The following is a 22943-nucleotide window of genomic DNA, read 5'->3' as shown; positions in this document are numbered from 1 at the left end:
ACTATGTTCTATATCCTTGAGGGCACTTGAGACACTTGCCTAGTACCCAGGGCATGCAGCAAGTGTGCTATGGCTGCTGAAATGGTTTCCACAAACTCAGACCTAGCACATTATGAGTAAGTTTCTGAGCATCTCAGAGGACAGAGGCCAAAGGGGCACTAGCTAGATTAAAGGTCAAGATGAGGTAGAACTGGTTCCTTGTGGAGATTGCAGGGGAAAATCTTTTCTTTTTTTAAAAAGAATTATTTATTTATTTTATATATATATGAGTACACCATACCTGTCTTCAAATACAACAGAAGAAGGCATTAGATTCCATTATAGATGGTTGTGAGCCACCACATGGTTGCTGGGAATTGAACTCAGGACCTCAGGAATGCCATAGCTCGTGGTCCCTTCCTCTGACTTCATATCTGTCTCTGTCCTTGACTCCCCTGGGTTCCTCTACAATGACTCGATAACACTAGGATCTCCTGGATAGTTAGGATTACTTTCTTCAAGGTCCAGAGCCTAATCAGCTGCCTAGTCCTCTACCATCTAAGGTGACCATCAGACCGGTGTTTGGTCAGCTTTGGGCATGATACTCCTACAGGGCACTGTGAGGCTCACCTTGTGTGGACAGTGATGGAGTCCTGGTAGAGTCGGTCATACATGCAGATCTTCAGGTCCACCGTGGCCTTTGGCACCCAGACTGGCACATCTATGGCAGTACCGGTGGCTCTGAAATATAACTGAGGCAGAATATGTAAGCCCAACATATGTTTAAATTTCAATGTAGGAGACCACAATGAGTGTTAACACAATACTTAGCAAACAGTTTCATGGCTTGATTTTTGCAACTTGCTATATGACAAGTATGAGGTTAATAATTAAACATTACATGAGTTTAAGGGTTTTGTGATTTTTTTCATGTGATTATCCTTTTCTGCTGGATCCAGAGGATTGTTGCAGAGTTTTTGCAGAGTCGCTGTGTATGGCATGAGTCCCAGAATAATGGCTCCTAGGCTCTGAAGTAGCCTTTCGTAAACAGTCAGTGATTGCACCTGAGGTTTTATGGGGGTTCCTTTGGAAAGATTCAGTCTTTGGATAACTTAGTCCCAAGAAGAGATGTACTTGGCAGACCAGGAAGTCTTCTGTCGGTTCCTTCGGACAATTCCTGCATCTGATAAGATGTGTTTGGTGTGCACAAACTGACTTGCTAGAAGTGTCTTTGTGTAAACGATAAAGAGGCTCTGCAAAGCGGGTTTGCGGTCCAGTCCTGCAGAGGCTGACTCCCCGCTGCTGAGAAGCCTGAAACATATCTTGTCTTTCTTTCTTCGTTCAATTGTCCGAGTTACCCAAAACACTGACAGAGAATAATCTATAATAGTGATACCTCTGGTTTTATTAGGTGTCCAGGAAGCCAAGGTAAAAGGCAGATTGATCCATAGTTGGTAGTAAAACATCAGATTTGGTGCTCAAAATATCCAGTCAATTTAGGATGTGGTGGTGCACATCTTTAGTCCTATTACTTGGGAGGCAGAGACAAGCAGATCTCTGTGTATCTGAGACCTTTGCAGTCTAAATTGAGAGTTCCAAGCCAAGAAAGAAGCCCAGTCGCCGCCGCCGCCACCACCACCACCACCACCACCACCACCACCACCATCACCACCACCACCACCATCACCACCACCATCACCACCACCACCACCACCACCACCACCACCATCACCACCACCACCACCATCACCACCACCATCACCACCACCACCACCACCACCACCACCACCACCACCATCACCACCACCACCACCACCACCACCACCACCACCATCACCACCACCATCACCACCATCACCACCACCACCACCACCATCACCACCACCACCACCACCACCACCACCACCACCATCACCACCACCACCACCACCATCACCACCACCACCACCACCACCACCATCACCACCACCACCACCACCACCACCACCACCACCATCACCACCACCACCACCACCACCACCACCACCACCATCACCACCACCACCACCACCACCACCACCACCACCATCACCACCACCACCACCACCATCACCACCACCACCACAACAAAAATACATCAGAAGTCAACTGGGGTGCCTTGTTGAGTCAGTCAGCTGGAGTTCCCACAGAGTGTCTTGGAAAGAGAGCAGAGTATCTCTCTGGATGAATCTTCCAAGCAAAAGAACAAATAACAGCAGATGGTAACATCATCAAGTCCAGAGAAAACAGACTGGGAACCAGCGGTGATGATCCAGTCACAGCTGAGCAGTCAGTCCCTGACTGATAGCGCTTGGTCCCTCGTTAACGACCCGCAGCAGTCAGAAGCTTTTCTGACCGAGGTTGGGACCAGCACAGATTTATACATTCTGTAAATATAAATATTTAGGAGGCGGTTAGACAACACCCTAACCCTAACCCTAACCCTAATCCTAACCCTGGCAGTGGATGGCTGCCAGATGAGAGACAATCGCCTTTCTTTGATTCAATGGGTTAAAAAATTAATTTTTTAAAGATTTATTTATCTATTATATATATATGAGCACACTGTAGCTGTACAGATGGTTGTGAGCCATCATGTGGTTGCTGGGATTTGAACTCAGGACCTTCAGAAGAGCAGAGATGATTGTATGGTCTCTTGTTTATTTATATGGTGGATTACATTTACAGATTTTCATATGTTGAACCATCGCTGAATCTCTGGGGTGAAGCTTACTAGATCATGGTGGATGATTATTCTGATGTGTTCTTGGATTTGGTTTGCAAGTATTTTATTGAGTATTTTTACATCTATATTCATGAGGAAATTTTATCTGTAATTATCTTTCTTTGTTGTACCTTTGTGTGATTTGGGTATCAGGGTGACCATGGCCTCACAAAATAAATTTGGCAATGTTCCTCCTGTGTCTGTTTTGTGGAATAACTTGAGGAGTATTGGATTTAGCTCTTTGAAAGTCTGACTCTGGGTTCTTTTTGAATGGGAGAATTTCAATGACTGCTTCTACTACTTTTGGGAGGTCATCAGCCTATTTAATTGTTTATCTGATATAACTTTGGTAAATGGTATCTATCAAAAATTATCCATTTCTTTTAGGTTTTCCAATTTTGTGTACCACAGGTTTTTGAAGTAAGACCTAATGATTCTTTGGATTTCTGTGGTCTCTTGTTATGTCTCCCTTTTCATTTCTGGTTTTGTTGATTTGGATACTGTCTTAGTCAGGGTTTCTATTCCTGCACAAACATCATGACCAAGAAGCAAGTTGGGGAGGAAAGGGTTTATTCAGCTTACACTTCCATGCTGCTGTTCATAACCAAAGGAAGTCAGGACTGGAACTCAAGCAGGTCAGAAAGCAGGAGCTGATGCAGAGGCCATGGAGGGATGTTCTTTACTGGCTTGCTTCCCCTGGCTTGCTCAGCCTGCTCTCTTATAGAACCCAAGACTACCAGCCCAGAGATGGCACCACCCACAAGGGGACCTCCCCCCCTACCCCCTTGATCACTAATTGAGAAAATGCCTTACAGCTGGATCTCATGGAGGCATGTCCCCAACTGAAGCTCCTTTCTCTGTGGTAACTCAATCCTGTGGAAAGTTGGCACAAAACCAGCCAGTACAGATACGGTCCCTCTGTCTTTTGGTTAGTTTGGTTAAGGGTTTGTCTAGCTTGTGGATTTTCTCAAAGAACCGGCTCTTTGTTTCATTGAGTCTTTGTACTGCTGTCTTTGGATTCAACTCTCTGTTGGGTTGTTTTCTGCCATCTGCTCCTCTGTGTGTGTTTGCTCTTTCAGGTGTGCTGTTGAGTCGCTTGTATGAAATCTCTCCAGGTTCATTATGAAGGCACTCAGTGCTATAAACTTTCCTCTTAGCACCACTTTCATTGTGTCCCATAAGTTTGCACATGTTGTGCATGCACTCTCTAGTTTCTTTCTTTTATTTCTTTTCTTTCTTTCTTTCTTTCTTTCTTTCTTTCTTTCTTTCTTTCTTTCCTTCCTTCCTTCCTTCCTTCCTTCCTTCCTTCCTTCCTTCCTTTCTTTCTTTCTTTCTTTCTTTCTTTCTTTCTTTCTTTCTTTCTTGACCCATTTGGTAGAGAGTTGATCAGTTTTCATGATTTTTTTCCCCCTCCAGACAGGGTTTCTCTGTGTAGTCCTGGATGTTGTGGACTCACTCTGTAGGTCAGGCTGGCCTCACAGATCCATTTGCGTCTGCCTCCCAAATGCTAGGATTAAAGGTGTGGGACACCAATGCCTGGCTTAATTATTGATCTTTATTTTATGTGTGTGGGTGTGTTTTCCTCCATGTATACCTGTGCACCAATGTACATGCAGTGCCTGTGGAGGCCAGGAGAAGGCGTCAGATACTCTGGAACTGGAGTTACAGATGGTTGTGAATCAAACCTGGGTCTTCTACAAGAACAGTCAGTGCTTTTAACCAGCGAGCCACCTCTCCAGCCCCTGAGATTGCTTCTTTACCCATTCCTGGGGAGTTCACATCATCTTCTCTGATCATAATTTAGTAAATCTATAAGATTATAAATTAAGAAAGACATTTCTAATAATTAAGAGCAGGGGGTTAGGAGAGCTGGAGAAACAGCTCAACAGGTGAAAGTCTGGCTGTGTAAGCATTAGGCTAGAGTTTGGGTTCTCAGCCCCCACAGAGAAGCTCAGTGGGCATGGTGGCCCCCCTGTAATCCCAGGATGCAAGCTGACTAGCTAGCTAGCTGCATCATTGTGCTCTGGTTCAAGTCAGAGACCTTGCCTCCCAATATAAAGTAAATAGCGATCAAGGAAGAGGCCCAGTATCAACCTCTGGCCTCTGTAGACAAACATACACGCACGTTTGTACACACATGTAAGACCATATGTGTGAGCGCCCATTCACAGGCATGTACACCAAATACAGCAAAACTTACAAACAAGAGCACGGGCTGGAGCTCGAGGTGAGGCTCACTCCCTGGCAGAGCGCTTGCTCTAGGTTCTGAGTTTGATCTCCAACGGTAGATGTATATATGGAGGAGAGGAGAGGAAGAGGAGAAAAGCAAAGTACTTTGTAGGTGAGCATCTGAACACGTATGTGGACATGCGTGTTATTGGCTGAGGTGTCAGCTGTCTGTACCACCCACTAAAGATCTAAGCAAGAGCAAGTGGAAACCTCATGTCACCAAAAGCAGCTGTCTGATGTAGCTGTGGAGACCAGTCACCTCAGGCAGGGGTACTCACCGGTGGACTCTGTGGATTCTTAAACATGACCTTGAATTTAGTTTGGACTTCTCCTGGGATAACTGGGGTGAAGGTAATGGGTACTTTGACGGAACTGAAGGGACCGATTTCCCCCTCTGTCACCTGTGTAAGGAGAGGGGGCCATCGGGTCAGAACAGAGGCGTTGTGGTTTTTATTAGGATGTTTCCTACTAACCCTATGCTTGCTACCACTGCATGGATGGGGGGTAGCAGGACTATGTCCTTACATACAGGTATTATTAGTTCTAAGGCTGTCTCTGCTCTCGAGGGCTTACCGCTGTGAAGTCCCAACAGACTGGAAGTTGGGGATCCACTCAACAGTGAGTCACCTGTGTGCTTTCCACACATCCTCAGCCCACCTCAGAAGCCAGGCCCTTCCCACCCGCATTAGAAGTGGGAAGAGCTTGGTAGAAGCTGGCCTCGTTTTCTATCGTGTGTGTATAGGGCACGCAATTCCTCACCACCCTATCCGACCTCCAAGCTCCTGGAGTTTCAAAGATCCCATCCCTGATTCTAAGGTTCACAGTCCGACAAGAAAAGCAGCCCGAACCTTTCTCTGCATCTCCCTCCACATTTCAGCCCATTGTCGGTGTCCTCTCTAAGCTGCTCCAGTCTTTCCTACGTTCGACATGGGGAAGGGGATACATTGGTACTAGACAACAGGTGCCTAGAGACTGTGGGTTTAGGCTGGCTCTGGACAGATGAAAGAGCCCCCTGAGAGTAGGGAGGTCGTCGATTAAAGAGGGTGTGGCTAGGGCTGGAGAAAGATGAGCTGCTACCTGGTGGGGCAGGTGGACTGACCTCCCCCAGTGTGATCTCTGCCTGCTCCTCACTGGGAATCATGGTCATGGCACTGACTGCAGCTGTAGTAACCTCTGGGTCTGGAAGACAAAGAAGTCTATAGCAATAATCAGTCTGGAAAAAAAAAGTCAAAGAGCATCAGAATGAAGAAGACTTTCTTGCTGCAGACTCTGAGGCACTGCTAAGAAAAAAATAAAGATCATGCAACCCACTGGATCACCATCCTTATGGGTTGAAGACTCAATATGGCAAGATATTATTCCCAAACTGATGACATATTCGAAACTATACCAATTATATTCATCCCAGGCCTTTTTTCTTTGTTTTTATTTTCTTTATTCTTATATTTTTTAAGACGGTATCTCTGTGTATCTTTGGCTGTCCTGGACTTGATTTGTTCAAGGACCAGGTTGGCCTCAAACTCATTGAGATCTGCCTGCCTCTGTTTCCACAGGACTGGGATGAGCCACCACACCCAGCCTTCTTTTTCTTTCTTTTTTTTAAAGATAAGGTCTGGCTTAGCCCAGGGATGGCCTTGAACTCAATGACCTTCAACTCCTGATCCTTTTGCCTCTACCTCCTAGGTGCTGGGATATATATGGGATATATATATATTATAGATATGTATCAATGTACCAGCATGTCTGACTTTGTGTGTGTGTGCGTGCGCGTGCATGTGTGTGTGTGTGTGTGTGTGTATGTGTAAACCAAGAAACTAATTCTAAAATGTATCAGGTAATGAAAGGAACCAATGTAATGCAAAGCAACTACTTTGAAAACACAAAGTTGGGTAACAGGCACTTCCTGGCTTCAAGACTTAGTCTAAGTTCACGATAACCAAGAAAGTATATTAGTATAAGATAAATTGATCAACTGGTCAGAAAAGAGAGCCTAAGGTAGATTCTTGCTTAGATAGTCAATAGATTGCTAGCATAAGTAACCCATCTTTGTGTAACCCTGGCTGTCCTGGAACTTGCTTTGTAGACCAAGCTTGACTCAAACTCAGAGATCCATTTGCCTCTGCCTCCTGAATGCTAGGATTAAAGGTGTTGGCCACCTCTGCCCAGTCCAAACGTATATGTCAGTGAAAGTTTCAAGAACAAGAGGCTATCCTCACAGAGACTGAGACTCAGTCCCTGCTAAGTGTCACATACAGAAGCTGATGTGAATGAGCCAGTGCTCGCTCACGCAGCTGCCTCTCCATTGATGTCCTACCCTGTGTTCCAACCTGCCTGCAGCCAGTTTCCACAAAGGAACGTCATTCCCTGTCTAGTCCTCTACTCTTGTGACCCCTTTGCTGACCCAGGTAAGGTTGATGACCTGCTTCCTCCTGGGCATGACAATTATATCCATGTAAGAATTGAACAGAGATGGCAGGAAGACTCTCACACACATCATTTCCTGCTGCTGAGAATGATAAAAAGAACCCATGGAAGGCCTGTAAGAACAAAGTGTGCAACGGTAGGGTCATCACACGCACAGAATATGGAGAAGTAACTCAGCTTCAGCCTCATGCTGAGAGAATGCGTGCCAGTGCTGGGCAGAGATCAGTCAGCTAAGGGTGATCGATCTGTTGGGGATTCATGGGTTTTAAGTGCTGTGGCTCTGAGGCTTAAGGGACAATCCCTCAGAATGAGCGGAGTTTAGACTACAGTAAACAGAGAGGAACTCCTCAACACAACTTTTTAAAAATTTGGAATAGACTACTGACTTAACTCTAAGGTGTATGTGTCACAGTTGTGCGACACTGGCACGGGGATGGGGATGGGGGTGGACAGCTCAAAGGGCATACACACAGCCAAAACAAATGGTAAGTTTGGAAATCTTCTTTTTTCTTTTAAAGATTTATTTATTCATTTATTATATGTAACTACACTGTAGCTGTCTTCAGACACTCCAGACGAGGGTGTCAGATCTCATTGCAGATGGTTGTGAGCCACCATGTGGTTGCTGGGATTTGAACTCAGGACCTTTGGAAGAGCAGTCAGTGCTCTTAACCGCTGAGCCATCTCTCCAGCCCAAGTTTGGAAATCTTAAAATAAAAACTACAGCTGCATGCCTTTAGTCAAAGCTAGGGAGGCATCAGCAGTTGGATCTCTGAGTTCAAGACTAGCCTGGTTTACAGTGTGAGCTCCAGGATAGCTAGGGCTACAAAGAGAAATCTGTTTTTTGAAAAAAAAAAAAAAAAAAACAAAAAACCAACAACAATACAAAACAAGAATCAAGGGAGGGAGGGAGGGAAGATAGAAGGAAAGGAAGGAGGGGAGGGAGGGAGGGAGGGAGGGAGGGAGGGAGGGAGGGAGGGACGGAGGGAGATGGGTAAACGATGAGACAAGCCCTGGCAGGGTACAGGGCAGCCAGCAGGCTGCATTACAGTCAGGGTCAGTGCCTTCACAAGATACTTATTTTTCCACTCAGCACCAGGATTGCTCAGTTTTAAAAACTGTCCCTGTATATCATCACTACTTCTGTGCGGTGAGAACCAAGAACCCTCCTCAGAGCCTGGTTGCCCTGATAAACACCCTGCACCAGCAGGGAGCATATGTGGGGCCTTCAAAGCCCTCAAACCTGCACACCCTGTGTCCAGCCTGGCTGTCCATAGCTGGGGCTTCTGTTGATGCTGTTAGATTCAACACAAATAGAATTCCAATGCACACTGCACCCAGTGCACATTTGCACATCTGAGTGCTTTTTATATTTACTGTCTCATAACTGAAGCCCCGAGAAAACTCTGCACTTTGACTCCCAGCGCTCCTCGGGTCACAGGCCTGTTGGTCTTTAGTTGAGACCCTGGCTCTCTGGTCCTTCTGGTTGACCAGAAGGTGGTGTGGCTGTGCTGAGAGTGGCTCCTGGGCGGCTTACCTTTGGGAGGCCCTTGTGTCCATGCCAGCCCTCTTCGTTGCCTATTCAGTATGCATCTGAGGCCAAGTGTCCTGGCTGGCTCAGAAATCAATGCAGGAGGTTTGAGGTAGGTGCCTCTTACTTACAAGGTAACACGCTAGTCTCCCAGCCCTTACCATCCAGCTGCTTCTCAGACTCTTTCAGGCTCTGGAGGTCCACTAGGGAAGAGTCATTGACTTCAAGCTGCTGCTCAGAAAGACTGGTCATGATCTTCTCATATATAATTTTTTCCTCACAGGTGAAGAGGCTGCTCTGAAAGGAAGGTTAGTGTCTTCAGTGCCCATTCAACTTTGCAGATACCCTTGTCCCAGGAGAAGATACAATGTATCTGTTCCCAGGGCTCCGGACCCATGTGTCTATGGCTCTCGTTCAGTCTATCCTGGGTCATTAGGCCACAGCATCAACTTGCCTAGGCTAAGAATGACTATTTTAGCTTAGCCAACCTGGCTCCTCTCTGTTATCAGCATCTATGCTCTCTCATAGATCCCTTCCACCTGTGAGCAGCTGAGTCGGCCCTCTATACATTCTACTTGGTCATTTGTCCTGAGGCTGGCTCTGCTCTTGCCTGGGTTGAGTTGACTTTCCTTTCTCTACAGGTGGTTGGAGGCAGAGCTTCTAGATGCTTCCTGAACAACCCATCTTCCTGCCCAAAGCAAGCCTGGTTCCCAGTCTCCCCGTTCCACCTGCCTCGCTCCCTGGTTCCTTCCCCCACAGCAGCTCGCCCCTCATCCTGCCTTGGCCACAGCCGCCCTGGTTGCCCTGCCATCTCTTGGGTGAGATTCTTTCTGGGGTCTTTATTGGAGCACCTGAGCAGAGCCAATAGGATCCTTCCATGCTTCTCAAAAGACTGGTCAAATATTTTAGAAGCATCTGGGGTTCTCCACAATCCATGAGCATGGGGAGCCCATTTCTTGAGTACGACTCCACCTCCCACCCCACCCCCCGCCCCCATTCCCCACCCTGAGGCTGTTGCCTCACTACAGCCCCTGCACAGTCTTCTTGGAAAAAGGCAAAAAGTTCTTTTTGTGCCTTGGGAAGATGGCCGTGGCCTCTCATGGAGCTGTCCGATTGGATTCTACCTCCATTCTGCTGCTGTAGCCCCTGAAGCCAGACTGCATGTGTGTCCGACGTTCTGCTCTCACTGACTTGAGGCTATCTTGACATTTCCCTCTCCCTCTCCCCCACCGCCCATTTGCTGACAGCCTTTTTTGCTCATCCTTTTTTTGTTTTTGTTTTTGTTGTTGTTTTCTTCAAGATAGGGTTTCTCTGTGTAGCCCTGGCTGTCCTGAAACTCACTCTGTAGACCAGACTGGCCTCGAACTAAGAAATCCGCCTGCCTCTGCCTCCCAAGTGCTGGGATTAAAGGCGTGCACCACCACGCCCGGCTGCTCATCCATTTTTATACATTCGAGGTTGTACGCATCCTGTTCTTACATGCTGCGAGGTTGTACTGGGATACATGTGAGGTTGTACACATGGCCAGGAGGCTTCCCACCCTGTCCTCGGTAATCATGGTCAGAGGCTGACAGAACACTCACTATTTTCATGGCGGGCTGGGACTCATCCATCTCATAGAACTCAGAATCGGGGAGAAACTTGAATTTGGTGCCCAGGCCCCCGACATTGGTCAGTGTGATGATCCGAGATGTGGTCTCACCCACCACGTAGGTCCCAAAATCAATGAGCTCCTTGTCAAGGGACAGCTGCCAAAGAACACAAGTGTAAGTCATGGTGGCCTCTCAGCTGGCTGGATCCTCAGTCACAAAGGGAGGACAGGCCCTTGCGGGAATCGAGGACCAGAGGACCCAATGTCTCATTAGGAGAAGGTTTCCTCTCCTGAATATCAGATGCAGTCCCAACAAGCCGGGGGACCTGACTCTTCTTCACGGGGGCGCCTGCATCCGGCTCCAGTCGGGACAGGAGGGGTTCACGGGCCTCTGTCTGCACTGTCCATCGGGGACAAAGCCCACTTAAGAAATCACAGACTCATAGTAACCAGGGCGACTTGGGGCTCCTGGGTCTAGTTTTAAGAAAGTCAAACCAGCAGCTCCCTGATTGAGAGATGACAATAATTCAAAGAGGGGAGAGTCTGGGAGTGGTGGGCAAGCTGACAGCTGTCACTCCTGGTTGATGTAAGCTGAGGAACAGATAGATACAGGGCCTGGAAAGTGCTAGTTTTCAGAGTGGGACTGTGTCATTCATGGCCTCCGTGGCTATAGGCTGCAGACTTTCTGTGCTCAAGCTGAGTGCACCATGCCTGGGTGTCACCATGGTTCCACAAACAGCCATCTCTCACAAGTCTGTTTTGGGACACTGAGTCTAAAGCCAGGGCTCCACCTGCACTACCTCTTTCCAGAGACGTGACAATGGGGCACAGAAACAGGCACACCAAAGTATAAAACAGAGTAGTCCAGATTCAGGCCAGAGAGGCAAGGCCACGGGTGCCCACCACTGACGACTGGCAAGGGCTGCCATTTTCCCCACTCGAGACAGAGCTCTATTTTTGCAGCCCACCCTAGATCTGCCCTCTTCTATAGGTGGGCCTCGGTGTCTGTGACAGGAACTTGGCACACAGCAGGAGCGAGTGTGGGACCCATGACACACAGAGCACCAGCTTCCTCAAAATGGTTCCTACTTATAGGGAGGAGAGAGGATTAAAGGTGGGAGGGACTTGAAGTAATCCCAATGTACTCTATACATGTAGGAAAGTGTTACAACTACTTCTGCCTTATTTTATGCACGAGTGTTTTTCCTGCATGTGTGCGTGCACATGCATGCCCACGGAGTTCAGAAGAAGGCATAGCACCATGTGGGCGCTAGGAACATCTTTGAGAGCAACAAGCAAGTAGTTTTAAAATCTAATTTGACCTAGTATCTAATTTAAAGGAACACAGGGGACAGCGGGGACACCGTGACTGTGATAACGGGGGGGGGGGGGCAGTCACACAAACACACAGTGTTCTAGAGTTGGCCAAGTAAGGCTTTATGGCCCAACACTGGAGAAGGGGTTGCTATTCTAGGTCAAAAACCATCAAATGTGAGGCAGTGCGTCAGAAGTAACTGCTCTGTAAAGGGCAGTGTGTGGACAGTGGACACTTCGGCTATGGCTGGTGACAATCAGGAGCTGTGTTAGTCCTGCTGGTGTGACGCAGACTCTTACCTCAGCTCTCGGCCCTCTCTTCCACCTATCACACGGGAGAAGCCCTGTCTCTGCCCCCCTGGTTTTGAACTTGTACGTGTGCCCGGATTTGGCCCAAAAATCCCTGGGAGATGTGTAGGAGTGCTGGTACTGCTGGCTTTGATTTCTGTATGTCCAGCCATTTTCCATGAGAACTTCATGCTAGACAGAGGCTAGAAGTTACTCTCAGAAGGCCATGGTGAGATGCGGGGGCAGAGCCCCCTGACCCTGCTCAGCCCACGTTTGTCATATCATAATAAACCTGTGACAGGCTTATAAGCCTTTGTGGGACTAAAGCCATGTTGCAGTCTGTTGCAAACACTGAGTCTGTGTGCTGTGCTGTGTCACTGGAAAGGCACGATGGTATGGTGGGTTCCGTGTTTCTTAAGGGTGTTGAGTCTGATGTTGGTAATTTCCTATGAAGTGGTCCCACAACAATAAGCTGTGTAAAGATGAAGCCAACATGGCAGTGTTGAAAACTTTCCTATGTAGGTAGTGAGCATATGGAAATTCACTGCATGATTCTGTTCTTCAGTAGGTTTAAAAATTTACTCACAATGAAAATGTCTGGAAACCAGTAGTGGTGGTGTACATCTTTAATGTCAGCACTCAGGAGGCAGAGGCTGGTGGATTTCTCTGAGTTTGAGGCCAACCTGGTCTACACAGCGAGTTCAAGGACAGCCAGAGATGCATAGTGGGACCCTGCCTAGAGGTAGAGGTAGAGGTAGAGGTAGAGGTAGAGGTAGAGGTAGAGGTAGAGGTAGAGGTAGATATACTTCTGTGGTGGAGCTCCGGCCTCATGTCCTCAGTACTCCAAGGCCCTCACTCTGGAGAGAGATTCAGGGAATTGAAACTTACAGAACATTTTTTCGTTGAACATTTCAGTGGAACAGAAAAGCTGCCCGTCTGAGCCAAAAACGAGACATTTCCTTCCAGATCTTTATTTATCTAAAAAACAAAGCAATCCCAGTTACTGCTACTTGTCTAGCAGATCCCAGGGGAAGAGTCCCAAAGTGCTCCACATGAGCAGATCCTGAGGAAACACATGTCACAGCCTTCAGGAGTCCCTCGGGTCAGATCAAACCTGGCTTTATTCCACCAGCATTGCAGAATGATGCTGAGTTTGCTGTTGTTGTTAAGCTAGAAAAAAAGCCAGCACCCCTCTGTGACCTTTGACTTACCATAGGTTTGAAGGTGACAAGGACTTCACAGGACATGCCGGCTGACATGGGACCAGGGGGTTCAAAGCTGCAGAAACAGGGATTCACAGCACATGGGTAGTTAGGTCACTGTGGAAAGGAGATACTCACTATATACTCAGCTGGGACCTTTGTAGTCTTTTCTCTTTCTGTTCCAGGTACCACACTGTGCTAGCTAGTTTTATGTCAAATTAACACAGGATAGAGGTATTTGAGAGATAAAAACCTCAATTGAGAAAATGCCTCCATAAGATCCGGCTACAAGCAAGCCTGTATGACATTTTATTAGTGATTGATGTGGGAGGGCCCTAGCCCACTGTGGGTGGTGCCATCCCTGGGCTGATAATCCTGGTTTTATAAGAAAGCAGGCTGAGCAAGCCATGGTCAGCAAAGAGAGTAAGCAGCCCTCCTCCATGGTCTCTGCATCAGCTTGTGCCTTCAGGTTCCTCCTGTCTGAGTTCTTGTTCTGATTTCCTTTGATAATGGACTATGATGTGGAAGTGTGTGGGGGGGGGAATAAACCTTTTCCTCCCCAGCCTGCCTTGGTTACGATGTTTTACCCCAGCAGTAGAAACCTGAGCTGAGACAGTGCCTCTGCCGGGGTGCACTGGCAACCCCAGGCCTGCTGTGCTCCCTTCTGACTGCATCTTCTGGGTGAGTGAAAGGGTCTTCCTACAAAATTCCTAATATCAGGCATATATATTTTTTTGGGGGGGGTTGGTTTTTGGGTTTTGGTTTTTCGAGACAGGGTTTCTCTGTGTAGTCCTGGCTGTCCTGGAACTCACTTTGTAGACCAGGCTGTCCTCAAAACCAAAAATCTGCCTGCCTCTGACTCCCAAGTGCTGGGATTAAAGGCGTGCACCACCACCGCCCGGCATCAGGCATATTTTTACAATGTTGGATTTTAGATATTTTGCATGGCTTGGAAATACACAAAAACTTAATATAAAAATGTGTCTCTGGGTACTGGAGAAGTATCTTAGTAAACTATTCGCTATACAAGCATGAGGACCAGAGTTCAACTCCCAGAACTCTAGAAAAAAGCCGGGTGTGGTGATATGAGCTGTATTCGCGGGGGGGGGGGGGGGGGGGAGGGCGGGGGGGGGGGCGGGGCGGAGATTAGGGTTAGGGGAGGCAGAGACAGGAAGATCCCTGGGCCCTCACCCTACAGACAATGGTAAGAATCCAAGGCTATGCACATGTGGGATGTTCATGAACCAACGCAGTGAGAAGCAAGGCTAAACTCTTAAGAACACACACGATTAACTATTGACACCATTGCATGACTGAATGGAGCTTCTAAAAGGCGTGTGGTAAAAATAGGAAAGTCATAAAGATACAGAGTTATGGGCAGGAGGAAAGAAAAGGACACTGTTAAGAAATGCCAGCTCATCTGAAAAAGAACTAGGAATTTTTAGAAACAAGAAAGTACTGAAACAAGACACACAGTCAGCAGTTTCTGCAGCCAGCTAGACACAGCTGAAAAGACCAGTAAGCTGGGGACGTCACATACACTCCCCGAATAGGCAGAGAGTGTGAAGCAGGTGCTGTAAGGACAGGGAGGCTGGAATGTGAAGGCGAAGGCTCCGCATGGGAGGAGCAGGGCAAAGAGTCATGGGGAGAGGTGACAAACAGGGAGAGATGATATTTGCCGGCTAGGAATAAGACATTTCTAGAGCTGCTCAGAGATATGAACCTCAGATCCAAGATGTACAATGAATCTAAAGAGAATCAAATGATTCGGGCATGCTGAAGTAGGGGCTCCAGGACACAGGGCCAGGAACACTCTAGACAGACACAGCTACAACAGCAAAAGAAATCAGAAGGCAGCTGGGAAGTGGTGGCGCATGCCTTTAATCCCACTTTAAGCACCTGGGAGACAGAGGCAGGTGGATTTCTGAGTTCGAGGACAGCCAGGACTGCACAGAGGAACCGTCTCAAAAAAAACAAAAAACAAAAAAAACCAAAAAAACCCAAAAAAACCAAAAAAAAAAAAAACCAAAAAAAAACAAGCCGAGCAGTGGTGGTGCACGCCTTTAATCCCAGCACTTGGGAGGCAGAGGCAGGCGGATTTCTGAGTTCGAGGCCAGCCTGGTCTACAAAGTGAGTTCCAGGACAGCCAGAGCTACACAGAGAAACCCTGTCTCAAAAAAAAAAAAAAAAAAAAAAAGAAAAAGAAAAAAAGAAAAGAAAAGAAAGAAATCAGAAGACAGAAATGGAGAGGATAGAGGATCTTTAATCCAGGCCTGGGAAGGAGGGCTTTGTGGTAGCTGAGGTAATGATAACCACCTAACCTGGGTCTTCCATACGCTCTTCAGAAATCACACAGGCTAACAGAAGCAAGTGACTCATCATGCTAAAAGACAGAAAAGCTCTCGGATCTCAAATGAACATGGTGCGTAAAATAAACAATTTTTAGCAATATTCTCTCCATGCAAGCACTTTGCAGATAGCTAGGAGATTCTACAAATTTCCAGAAAGAGGGACGAGAACCAAAGATGCTACTGGTCACTTCCACTCAGTTCCCAGGAGGACAGCACCTCTCAGGTGGGAAGTGCCTATCAGAGCTCTGTCAGCCAGTGCTGCCCAAGGAAAAACGATAAAGCAATGTAGTCTCCGGGAGCAGCCCCATGAAGACATCTTGAAAGGGAGCCCTGGCGTAGAGGGATTTTAATCCAGGAACATGGCTACTCTGGCTGGAATACAGACTCACCCTTAGTACACACCTTTAATCCCAAACTACGAAGGTAAAGTCAGTTTGTAGAAGGAAGTACCCATGTTTGAAAGTGATGTCTATTTGAGAGGCAAAGTGATGAATCAGAGAAAGTTTTGACAGAATAGGATATGCCCAACTCTCACCAGAACAGAGAGAAAGATAGACTACTTAAGAGAGAGCAGTGTAGAAAGAGAGGAGGGGAGATGAAAGTTTTACCAGGATAGTTGTACAGAGACAGGTTGGAGAGAGAGAAAGAGAGAGAGAGAGAGAGAGAGAACAAGAGAACTTGCCAGAGAATCAGAAGGAGCCAGAAGATAAGGACATATTGCCAAAGTTAGTATGAGGCCAAGCAGAGCAATTCCGTCAGACGCTGAGAGAAGCCAGTTTGAATCAGTCAGTGCAGAGAGGAGTTTGAGCCACAACTGCAGAGTTGACCAGCCATCCAGAGTTCAGAAAGAGCTAGAAAGGGTGAGCTTATTCAGCAGCAAGTCTCAGGCCAAAAACATTCTAGGCCTAGATAAGACTGTACCAAGGCTAGACGCTCCCAGGACTAGGCCTAGGTTAGCAGATGGAGGCAGTAAACCTCTGAGATGACAAATACCTCAGGCAAATAAAATAATTCTTCCACCCTGAACAGAGGAGTCCCCATTTTAGAAATTGCGTATCACACACAGTGATAGATGTTGCTGCTAGGTGGCCTGAGCTATGAACTGACCTGCCTATAATCTGGATACAGTGAAACAACTGTAGTGTCAGCTCTTTGGGAACTGAGGCAGGAGGATTGAAGGTTTGAGAGCAGCCTGGACTACATGATGAATACAGGTCAGCTACAAAGCAAGACCCCGTTTCAAAAACAACAAAAAGAAAAAAAAAAAGGAAAAATAGAAAAGAAAGATGAAGGTCAGATGCTGAGCAACAAAATAGAGTGTCAAAAATGTTGCAAGGTAGGAGGGGTGGCGTGGGATGGAGAAGCAGTAAGCATCAAAGGGAACCGCAAAACACACACCAAAAATGCCGGCAAAGAAGTAACAGTATGTCCACTAGAAGAGTCCAAGAAGAAGAAGAAAATTGAAACACTAGCACAAAAAGAAAAAGTAAATTATGGTTCAGAAAAGCATTCTTGAAATCTTTATAGTGAGAGAGCATTCCAGCTGCCAACGGGGACTCGTTTGCAGCCAAACACAACACACAGTGAAGGTGTTAGAAGACTTAGGCAGCCCATCTGAAAGCTTGGTCATGTGTTCAGAGGAACTGGGCTGGTCTCTGTGATCTCTCCAGTTCTTTAAGGCAAGCTGGCCCATGGTCTCATGCCCAGACTCTGAAAGACTCACTCAATGTGGATGAAGTCCTTCAGGTTCTCCTCCACACCCACCAGCTTGCAATAGTTGATTGTGTAAGTAGCATTGATCAGCGTGATTTTCTTCTTGTATACTTTGCCAATATCAAAGTCCTGCAGAGATAGAGAGGGCAGCCCCCAAGAAAGATTCAAGAAATGGTCATGGGAAGAGGGGTCTACCCTGGCGCTGACTCAGGAGAGGTTAAGGATCCTGAGGTAGAAAAGGTTTCCCTTGGGTCATGATGCCCACCTTGAGGTCTGAGAAGGACAGGGAAGGGTCTACCTCATGAGAACTTTCTCCTCAGCAGGATATGAGTTTTATGGGGGACTGGTTGGGTGGGAGAGAGGATGGAAGCACCGGCTGTGTATCTTAGTCTACCCTCTGTAAATGCTAATATTAGCTAGCTGGTAGTGGGTGTTGGGTCCTTGGGGCACCTCATGAGAAGGTGGAATTTGCCAAGCAGAAGGGGCCTGCCTAACAGGTAATTATGCTATTATTTTCCTTCTCAGAAGTCCAGGCCCCTGTCATGGAGGGCCCAGGTGCTTCCTGTACCTTCTGCTGTAAACCCAGCCCTGCACACCAGCCCCAAAGCTAAAGACTTTTCTGGGTTTCCCATGGTGGAAACAGAAAGCATCAGAGGCAGGAGAGTGATAACAGGCTTGCCTTGCTGTCCACCCCTCAAGGCTCACCTTGAAGTGGATGACCTCAGGCTTGCTATTGAATGGGCGGCCCTTGAACTCCCGACCAGATACCACCTGCTTTTGAACCACCCCACTGCGCAGCTGCTCCATAGTCCGAGCCAGGATATCCTTTTCCATCTTACTTCCGCCCACAGGTTTTCGTTCCATGTCCTCCTTGGGCACCTTGAGTTCAAACAGACAGAGGTCCATGTTTGTTCAAAGCCCCATAGTGAACAAAGTGCAGGGCCTAACCTGGCAAAGAAGGAGAGCTTGCACCCAGGAGACTTCTCTGAGGGACCCCAGAGTGAGAGAGACAGAGACAGAGAGAGACATAAACAGAAACATATACAAAAAGACACAGAGAGACACACACAGAGACAGACACAGGCAAAGAGAGGCAGAAACACACACAGAGACAGAGAGACAGAAACAGAGACAGAGACACACACAGAAAGACAGAGACACACAGAAACAAAAACAGAGGGAGACACACAGAGTCAGAGAGGCACAGAGAAGCAGAGAGTAGCAGGGACAGAGATGGACAGAGACACAGTGACAAAGACAGAGAGAGAGACACACACAGAGGGGAGAGACAGAGAAAGAGACAGAGGGGAAGAGACAGAAAGAGAGAAAAGCAGAAGTATGTAAGACTCCCTGAGCAGCAACAGCAGAAACTACTGTTTTAGATGATTGAGTCAGGGCAACAGGAAGATTTGGGGAATTCTGCAGGACACAGTTTTCTTGAATGGCAATGTTAGTGCAAATCAGGCAACCTCACTAACTAATGTTAGCAATTGGAAAAAGTGCAATCCAAGATGGGCCTAAAATTTTCCTTTTGACATCTGTGTGAAGTCTGCCTGAAGACCCTGGGCATCAGGCCACTGGTTGGATTTCTCCCTGATTTTCCGGGGTGGTGAGTGCCTGGTGCCTGCCTAGGCCCACCACCTTTCTGCTGAATTTAAATGGAATGGGTAACCCAGCCTGCTTTCTTCATTTCTTCTCTAGAAGCAGGAGAATCAAATCTCTTTGCTCTGGTAGTGATGCTAACTAACGTTTACAGAGGCTGAGAAATTCTGCTTAGGGATGGGGCTCTATATAAGCCTGCGCCTCTTGTAAACTGTAGTCCAGAGAACCAGCATCCTGTGTGAGGCGTGTTTCTTGAAAAGGGCCATTAAAGCAAGTTTGAACTCATGGATTTTTATAGAAATAAGTTTTCTTGGACCAGAGGGATGGCTCAGCAGTTAAAACTACATAACTGCTCTTCCAGAAAACCCTAGTTTGATTCCTAGCACCTATATCTGGCAGCTTAAAACTACCTGTGATCTAGCTACAAGACATCTGACACCTCTGGTCTCCATGAGTGCCTGTGGGTACATGCACAGTAAAAATAAAATACTTTTTAGGAAGAAGTATTTTCTCAGTAGTAAGCAGTGACACAAGCCTGTCTTGGGAGCCTTCCAGCACCTCTGTTGCTCCAGGCTATGTGCAGCAGTACATGGCTGAACCCTGCACCCCAGGGAGAAGAGTCTAGGAGTGTGGGATCATCATGCACACCCCAGCTCTGCCTCTCTGCCTCTGTCTGTCTGTCTTGGTTTTTTGAGACAGGGTTTCTCGGTGTACTAGAAGTTGCTCTGTAGACCAGGTCGGCCTTGAACTCAGAGATCTGCCTGCTGCTGCCTCTATTGGAGGCATGCGCCACCACTGCCTGACACAGGCCATTTCTCTTAGGGATTAAAAGGGGAGAAGGACCTAGAGTTTGGAGGAGGCAGTGGCTGGTACAGAATGGGGCATGAAGGTGGGCAATTACATCTGGGAATCCGGAATCTCATGTGGCTCAGGGTGACCCCCTGCCGAGGACCTGATGGAAGAAAGCTGTTACCTGGTATGACTCTTTGTTCCAAAGCCCTGAAATATCTGGTTCAGCCAGTACCTCGTCCTCTGTACTGATGCTTCCTAGGTCCACTTGAACAGACTCACTAGAGATGGCTTTTATTACACACACAGTCTTTGGGTATAATAGCAGCTCACGCTCACGCTCCTGCCAGCAGAAGAGCAAATGCAGTAAGACACATGCATTACAGAATGGACCGTGTGCTGTGTGCAGCTGAGCCGGACAGCACACACTCATCGCAGAGTGTGGAGCCTGACAACACACATCCCTGGATTACCAAATGCCTTCTTACAGTGTTCAGCAGAGACCACTGCAAAGTCTTGTTCGTGGGAAAATAGTGTGAGTCGTGGATACTTGTGATTTTTCTCTACTGTTTCTTTCTTCTACGGCTGCCATGCTCAATGTGCTGAATTTTCGTGAGGGACGGCACACCAACCCTGGGAAAAGACGGCTGTCCTGGCTTTGTTGGAGCGGTGGGGGTTGGGGGGAAACCAGGGCCTTCCCTCCTGGAGGTAAGGTGATCTTTGCGAACCCTGGGATGTGTTCCCAGTAGAAAAAAACTGTGGGGCAGGACCATTAGAAATGTGACAGGGAAGGCCACTCAGAATAGAGATTGCAGAAAGTATGTAGAATGTGCCCCCAAGGGAGGACAGTTGCAAAGGACTGATGGGCCCCACGGTGGAAGTGGCTGGGAGGTAGAGGCCCCACCTGGCCCAGAGAGACAAGAAACAGAAAACAGCCTGTGGTGTGTCACTGAAACACAAAGGAAAATGCTTCAGAGGCCAAAGACCAGGTAGCCCAAGAACGGGGCTCATGTAGGGTGCAGGGCGCTGGGTTACGGGCCAGCCAATGTCCTTACACCACACCCTCAAGGAGAGCAATATTCAGCGTTCAGGGAGACACTAGGAGACACCTGGCAGTGGTGGGACACCATGTGTATGGACTGGCTACACACATCCTTCCTCATGAGGCTGTCTCCACATTGTATGCAGGGATGGAGGAGGGACTTTCCCCTGTCTCGAGACAGGCAGCTCTGCAGGGCTGCAGTAGTACCGTTGGCCAATGTGAGGAACTTACATGAGGGAGAAGAGGACCCTGGTGGGCCTCACAGGGCCATGGCCCTGGGGACAGGGGACAGCCTTCTCTTCCCAGCTGAACCCTCGGCCCTCCCACCTGCAGTGTCCAGAGCCTGACCTCAGCTTGAGAGGGCAGCTTCCTACACACCTGCTGGCTGGTCAGCACACTCTTCCCTTCGCAAAAGTCAGAGATGTACTGCCAGGTCTTGTCTCTCAGAGTCCGGCGGTTTATGGGTTTAGAGAGCGGATGCTGTCTCCTTTTCCTTTGTTCTTCCTCAGCTTCCTCTTTCAAAATCCGATTTACAATCTCCTGCTTCCTGAGTTTCTGCTCCTCTTCAAAAGCCCTGTGGGAGGCGCTTCTCAGACAAGAGCCGGTGCAGCACCTGCAAGCTGGGCACTCAGTGGCTACTAGGGTTATGTGTGGTACTCTTAGCTCTCTGGGAAGCCAAGAGCTCAGGTCCAGCCTAGGAGGGAACTGGTGTAAGGATACCCTGTCTTGGGCAAGCTCCAAGCTCCATGGACACTAGAACAGATAAACTTCATAAGGGCAAAGTGACTGGAGGTGTAACTTCAACTCTCACCTCGCCTTAACCCTCCCTGCCCTGTCCAGCTCTGCATTTGATCTGTCTAGTTTTGAAATGTCTCACTTTGCCCAGTCTACAAGTCTCTACAGCAAACCCTGGCCCTCATGAGCCTTCCCACCCTAGTTTCTAGACTGGCTGCTGAGGAGTCCTTGGTGATACAAAAAGCAGGGCAATATGAGGGTGTGGTGACCTCTCACTCAGTCTCTGATTTTTTTAATAGCCATTTCCCCCCGGGGGGGGGGGGGAGGCACCACTCAGGCAAACGATATATATCAAACACACATAGGCAGACTAACAGGACACATCAAAACTCTGGTGGCCATTGTAGAGTGTGTGTGTGTGTGTGTGTGTGTGTGTTGCATATTTGTGAGACACTATGATGAGGAGGATGCGCTGTAGCAAGAAAGCTAGCAGGCAATATCCAAGCAGATCCTATACAGTGACTAGTAGGGAACAGGGACTTGGGAGAAAGGGCTTGGTCCTTCGGAATGAGATAACTTTAGGCAGAGACACCGAGAAGCTGGTGTGTGGAAGGTGGAAAAATCCAGATATGTGGCAGGCCCCTTTGGAATCTCTGTGGGACCAAGCCTGGGGGAGACCAAAGAATGAAGCAGAAGGGTGGTTTGTGAGAAATGAGCCCCAGGCAAACCCCCAGGGTGGAGGTGGTCACAGGAGTTCAGGAAGCTAAGAGAAATGAGGAAAGATGTGTCCTATCCCCACTAAGGGCCTCTACATAAAGCCCCCAAGTGGCAGAACTCCCTGGAGACTTTTCTTGGGAGTTGGGGATGGAGTGCTGCAGTCCTCTCCCACAACCCACGTCAGCTTTCCAGGAAAAGTCTGGGGAGGAATGAGCTTTGTTACTATCAGGTGATGCGTGCTGAGCCTTCCGGCTTTCTCTGTGCCCACTTCCCAGACAGGTGTCTCACCGCTTCTGGGCTTCTAGTTCCTGGTGCCTGCGTTGATGAAAAAGGTACTTGAAGGCATCTCCGCCTTGGGATAGGATCACTTCTTTCTCTGTAAGGGCCTTCTGCTTAGCCAGATCTGCCCTGGTTTGGCCCCATGCTTGGAACTTTTTTAGTGTTTCCTGGAAATAGGGAACTCTAAAGTCACAGTATCAGCATATGACACACACACACAACTTTGCATATACTCATACTCAGATATTTTCTTTGAATGGATGTCTTTAAATCAATGCTGAAGCATATGGGTCCCATAGTAGGCAGTTCAACACCCATAATTTTCCACGTGTTTCTCACCTAACACGCAGCCCTGGGCCCGCCCCCTGGGTCTAGAATTCTGTGCAGTGGTGTGCATGTTGACCCTGTGCAGCT

The 22943-nt window shown here is 47.9% G+C and overlaps 1 protein-coding gene across 19 annotated transcripts in view; it reads right to left on the bottom strand.

Annotated features, from left to right (window-relative positions):
* The window catches only part of Cfap74 (cilia and flagella associated protein 74), a 74725-nt gene that overhangs the window by 19455 nt on the left and 32327 nt on the right, over positions 1–22943 (bottom strand). For 15 of the 19 annotated variants that reach the window (XR_390770.3, XR_390769.3, XR_390772.3 and 12 more), the window contains 12 exons: positions 22539–22696; positions 21177–21372; positions 19941–20099; positions 18071–18244; positions 17376–17494; positions 13311–13377; positions 12988–13077; positions 10490–10654; positions 9068–9203; positions 6051–6130; positions 5230–5352; positions 610–731 (listed from right to left, as the gene is read on the bottom strand). Coding sequence is in view for 14 of the 19 variants with exons in the window: in XM_006539046.4 (XP_006539109.1) it covers positions 610–731; positions 5230–5352; positions 6051–6130; positions 9068–9203; positions 10490–10654; positions 12988–13077; positions 13311–13377; positions 17376–17494; positions 18071–18244; positions 19941–20099; positions 21177–21372; positions 22539–22696 (1589 nt within the window). In the remaining 5 variants the exon portion in view is untranslated. Of the gene's footprint in view, positions 1–609; positions 732–2084; positions 2385–4057; positions 4532–4922; positions 5353–6050; positions 6131–9067; positions 9204–10489; positions 10655–12987; positions 13078–13310; positions 13378–17375; positions 17495–18070; positions 18245–19940; positions 20100–21176; positions 21373–22538; positions 22697–22943 lie in introns of those variants that run through there. The other 4 variants (XM_011250302.2, XR_390774.4, NM_177674.5 and 1 more) reach the window with 4 other exon arrangements.

Source organism: Mus musculus, chromosome 4 (genome assembly GCF_000001635.26).
Source record: "Mus musculus strain C57BL/6J chromosome 4, GRCm38.p6 C57BL/6J".
NCBI classification, from domain to species: domain Eukaryota; kingdom Metazoa; phylum Chordata; class Mammalia; order Rodentia; family Muridae; genus Mus; species Mus musculus.
The sequence above is the reverse complement of the archived record's forward strand: the minus strand, read 5'-3'. Positions and strand labels throughout refer to the sequence as shown.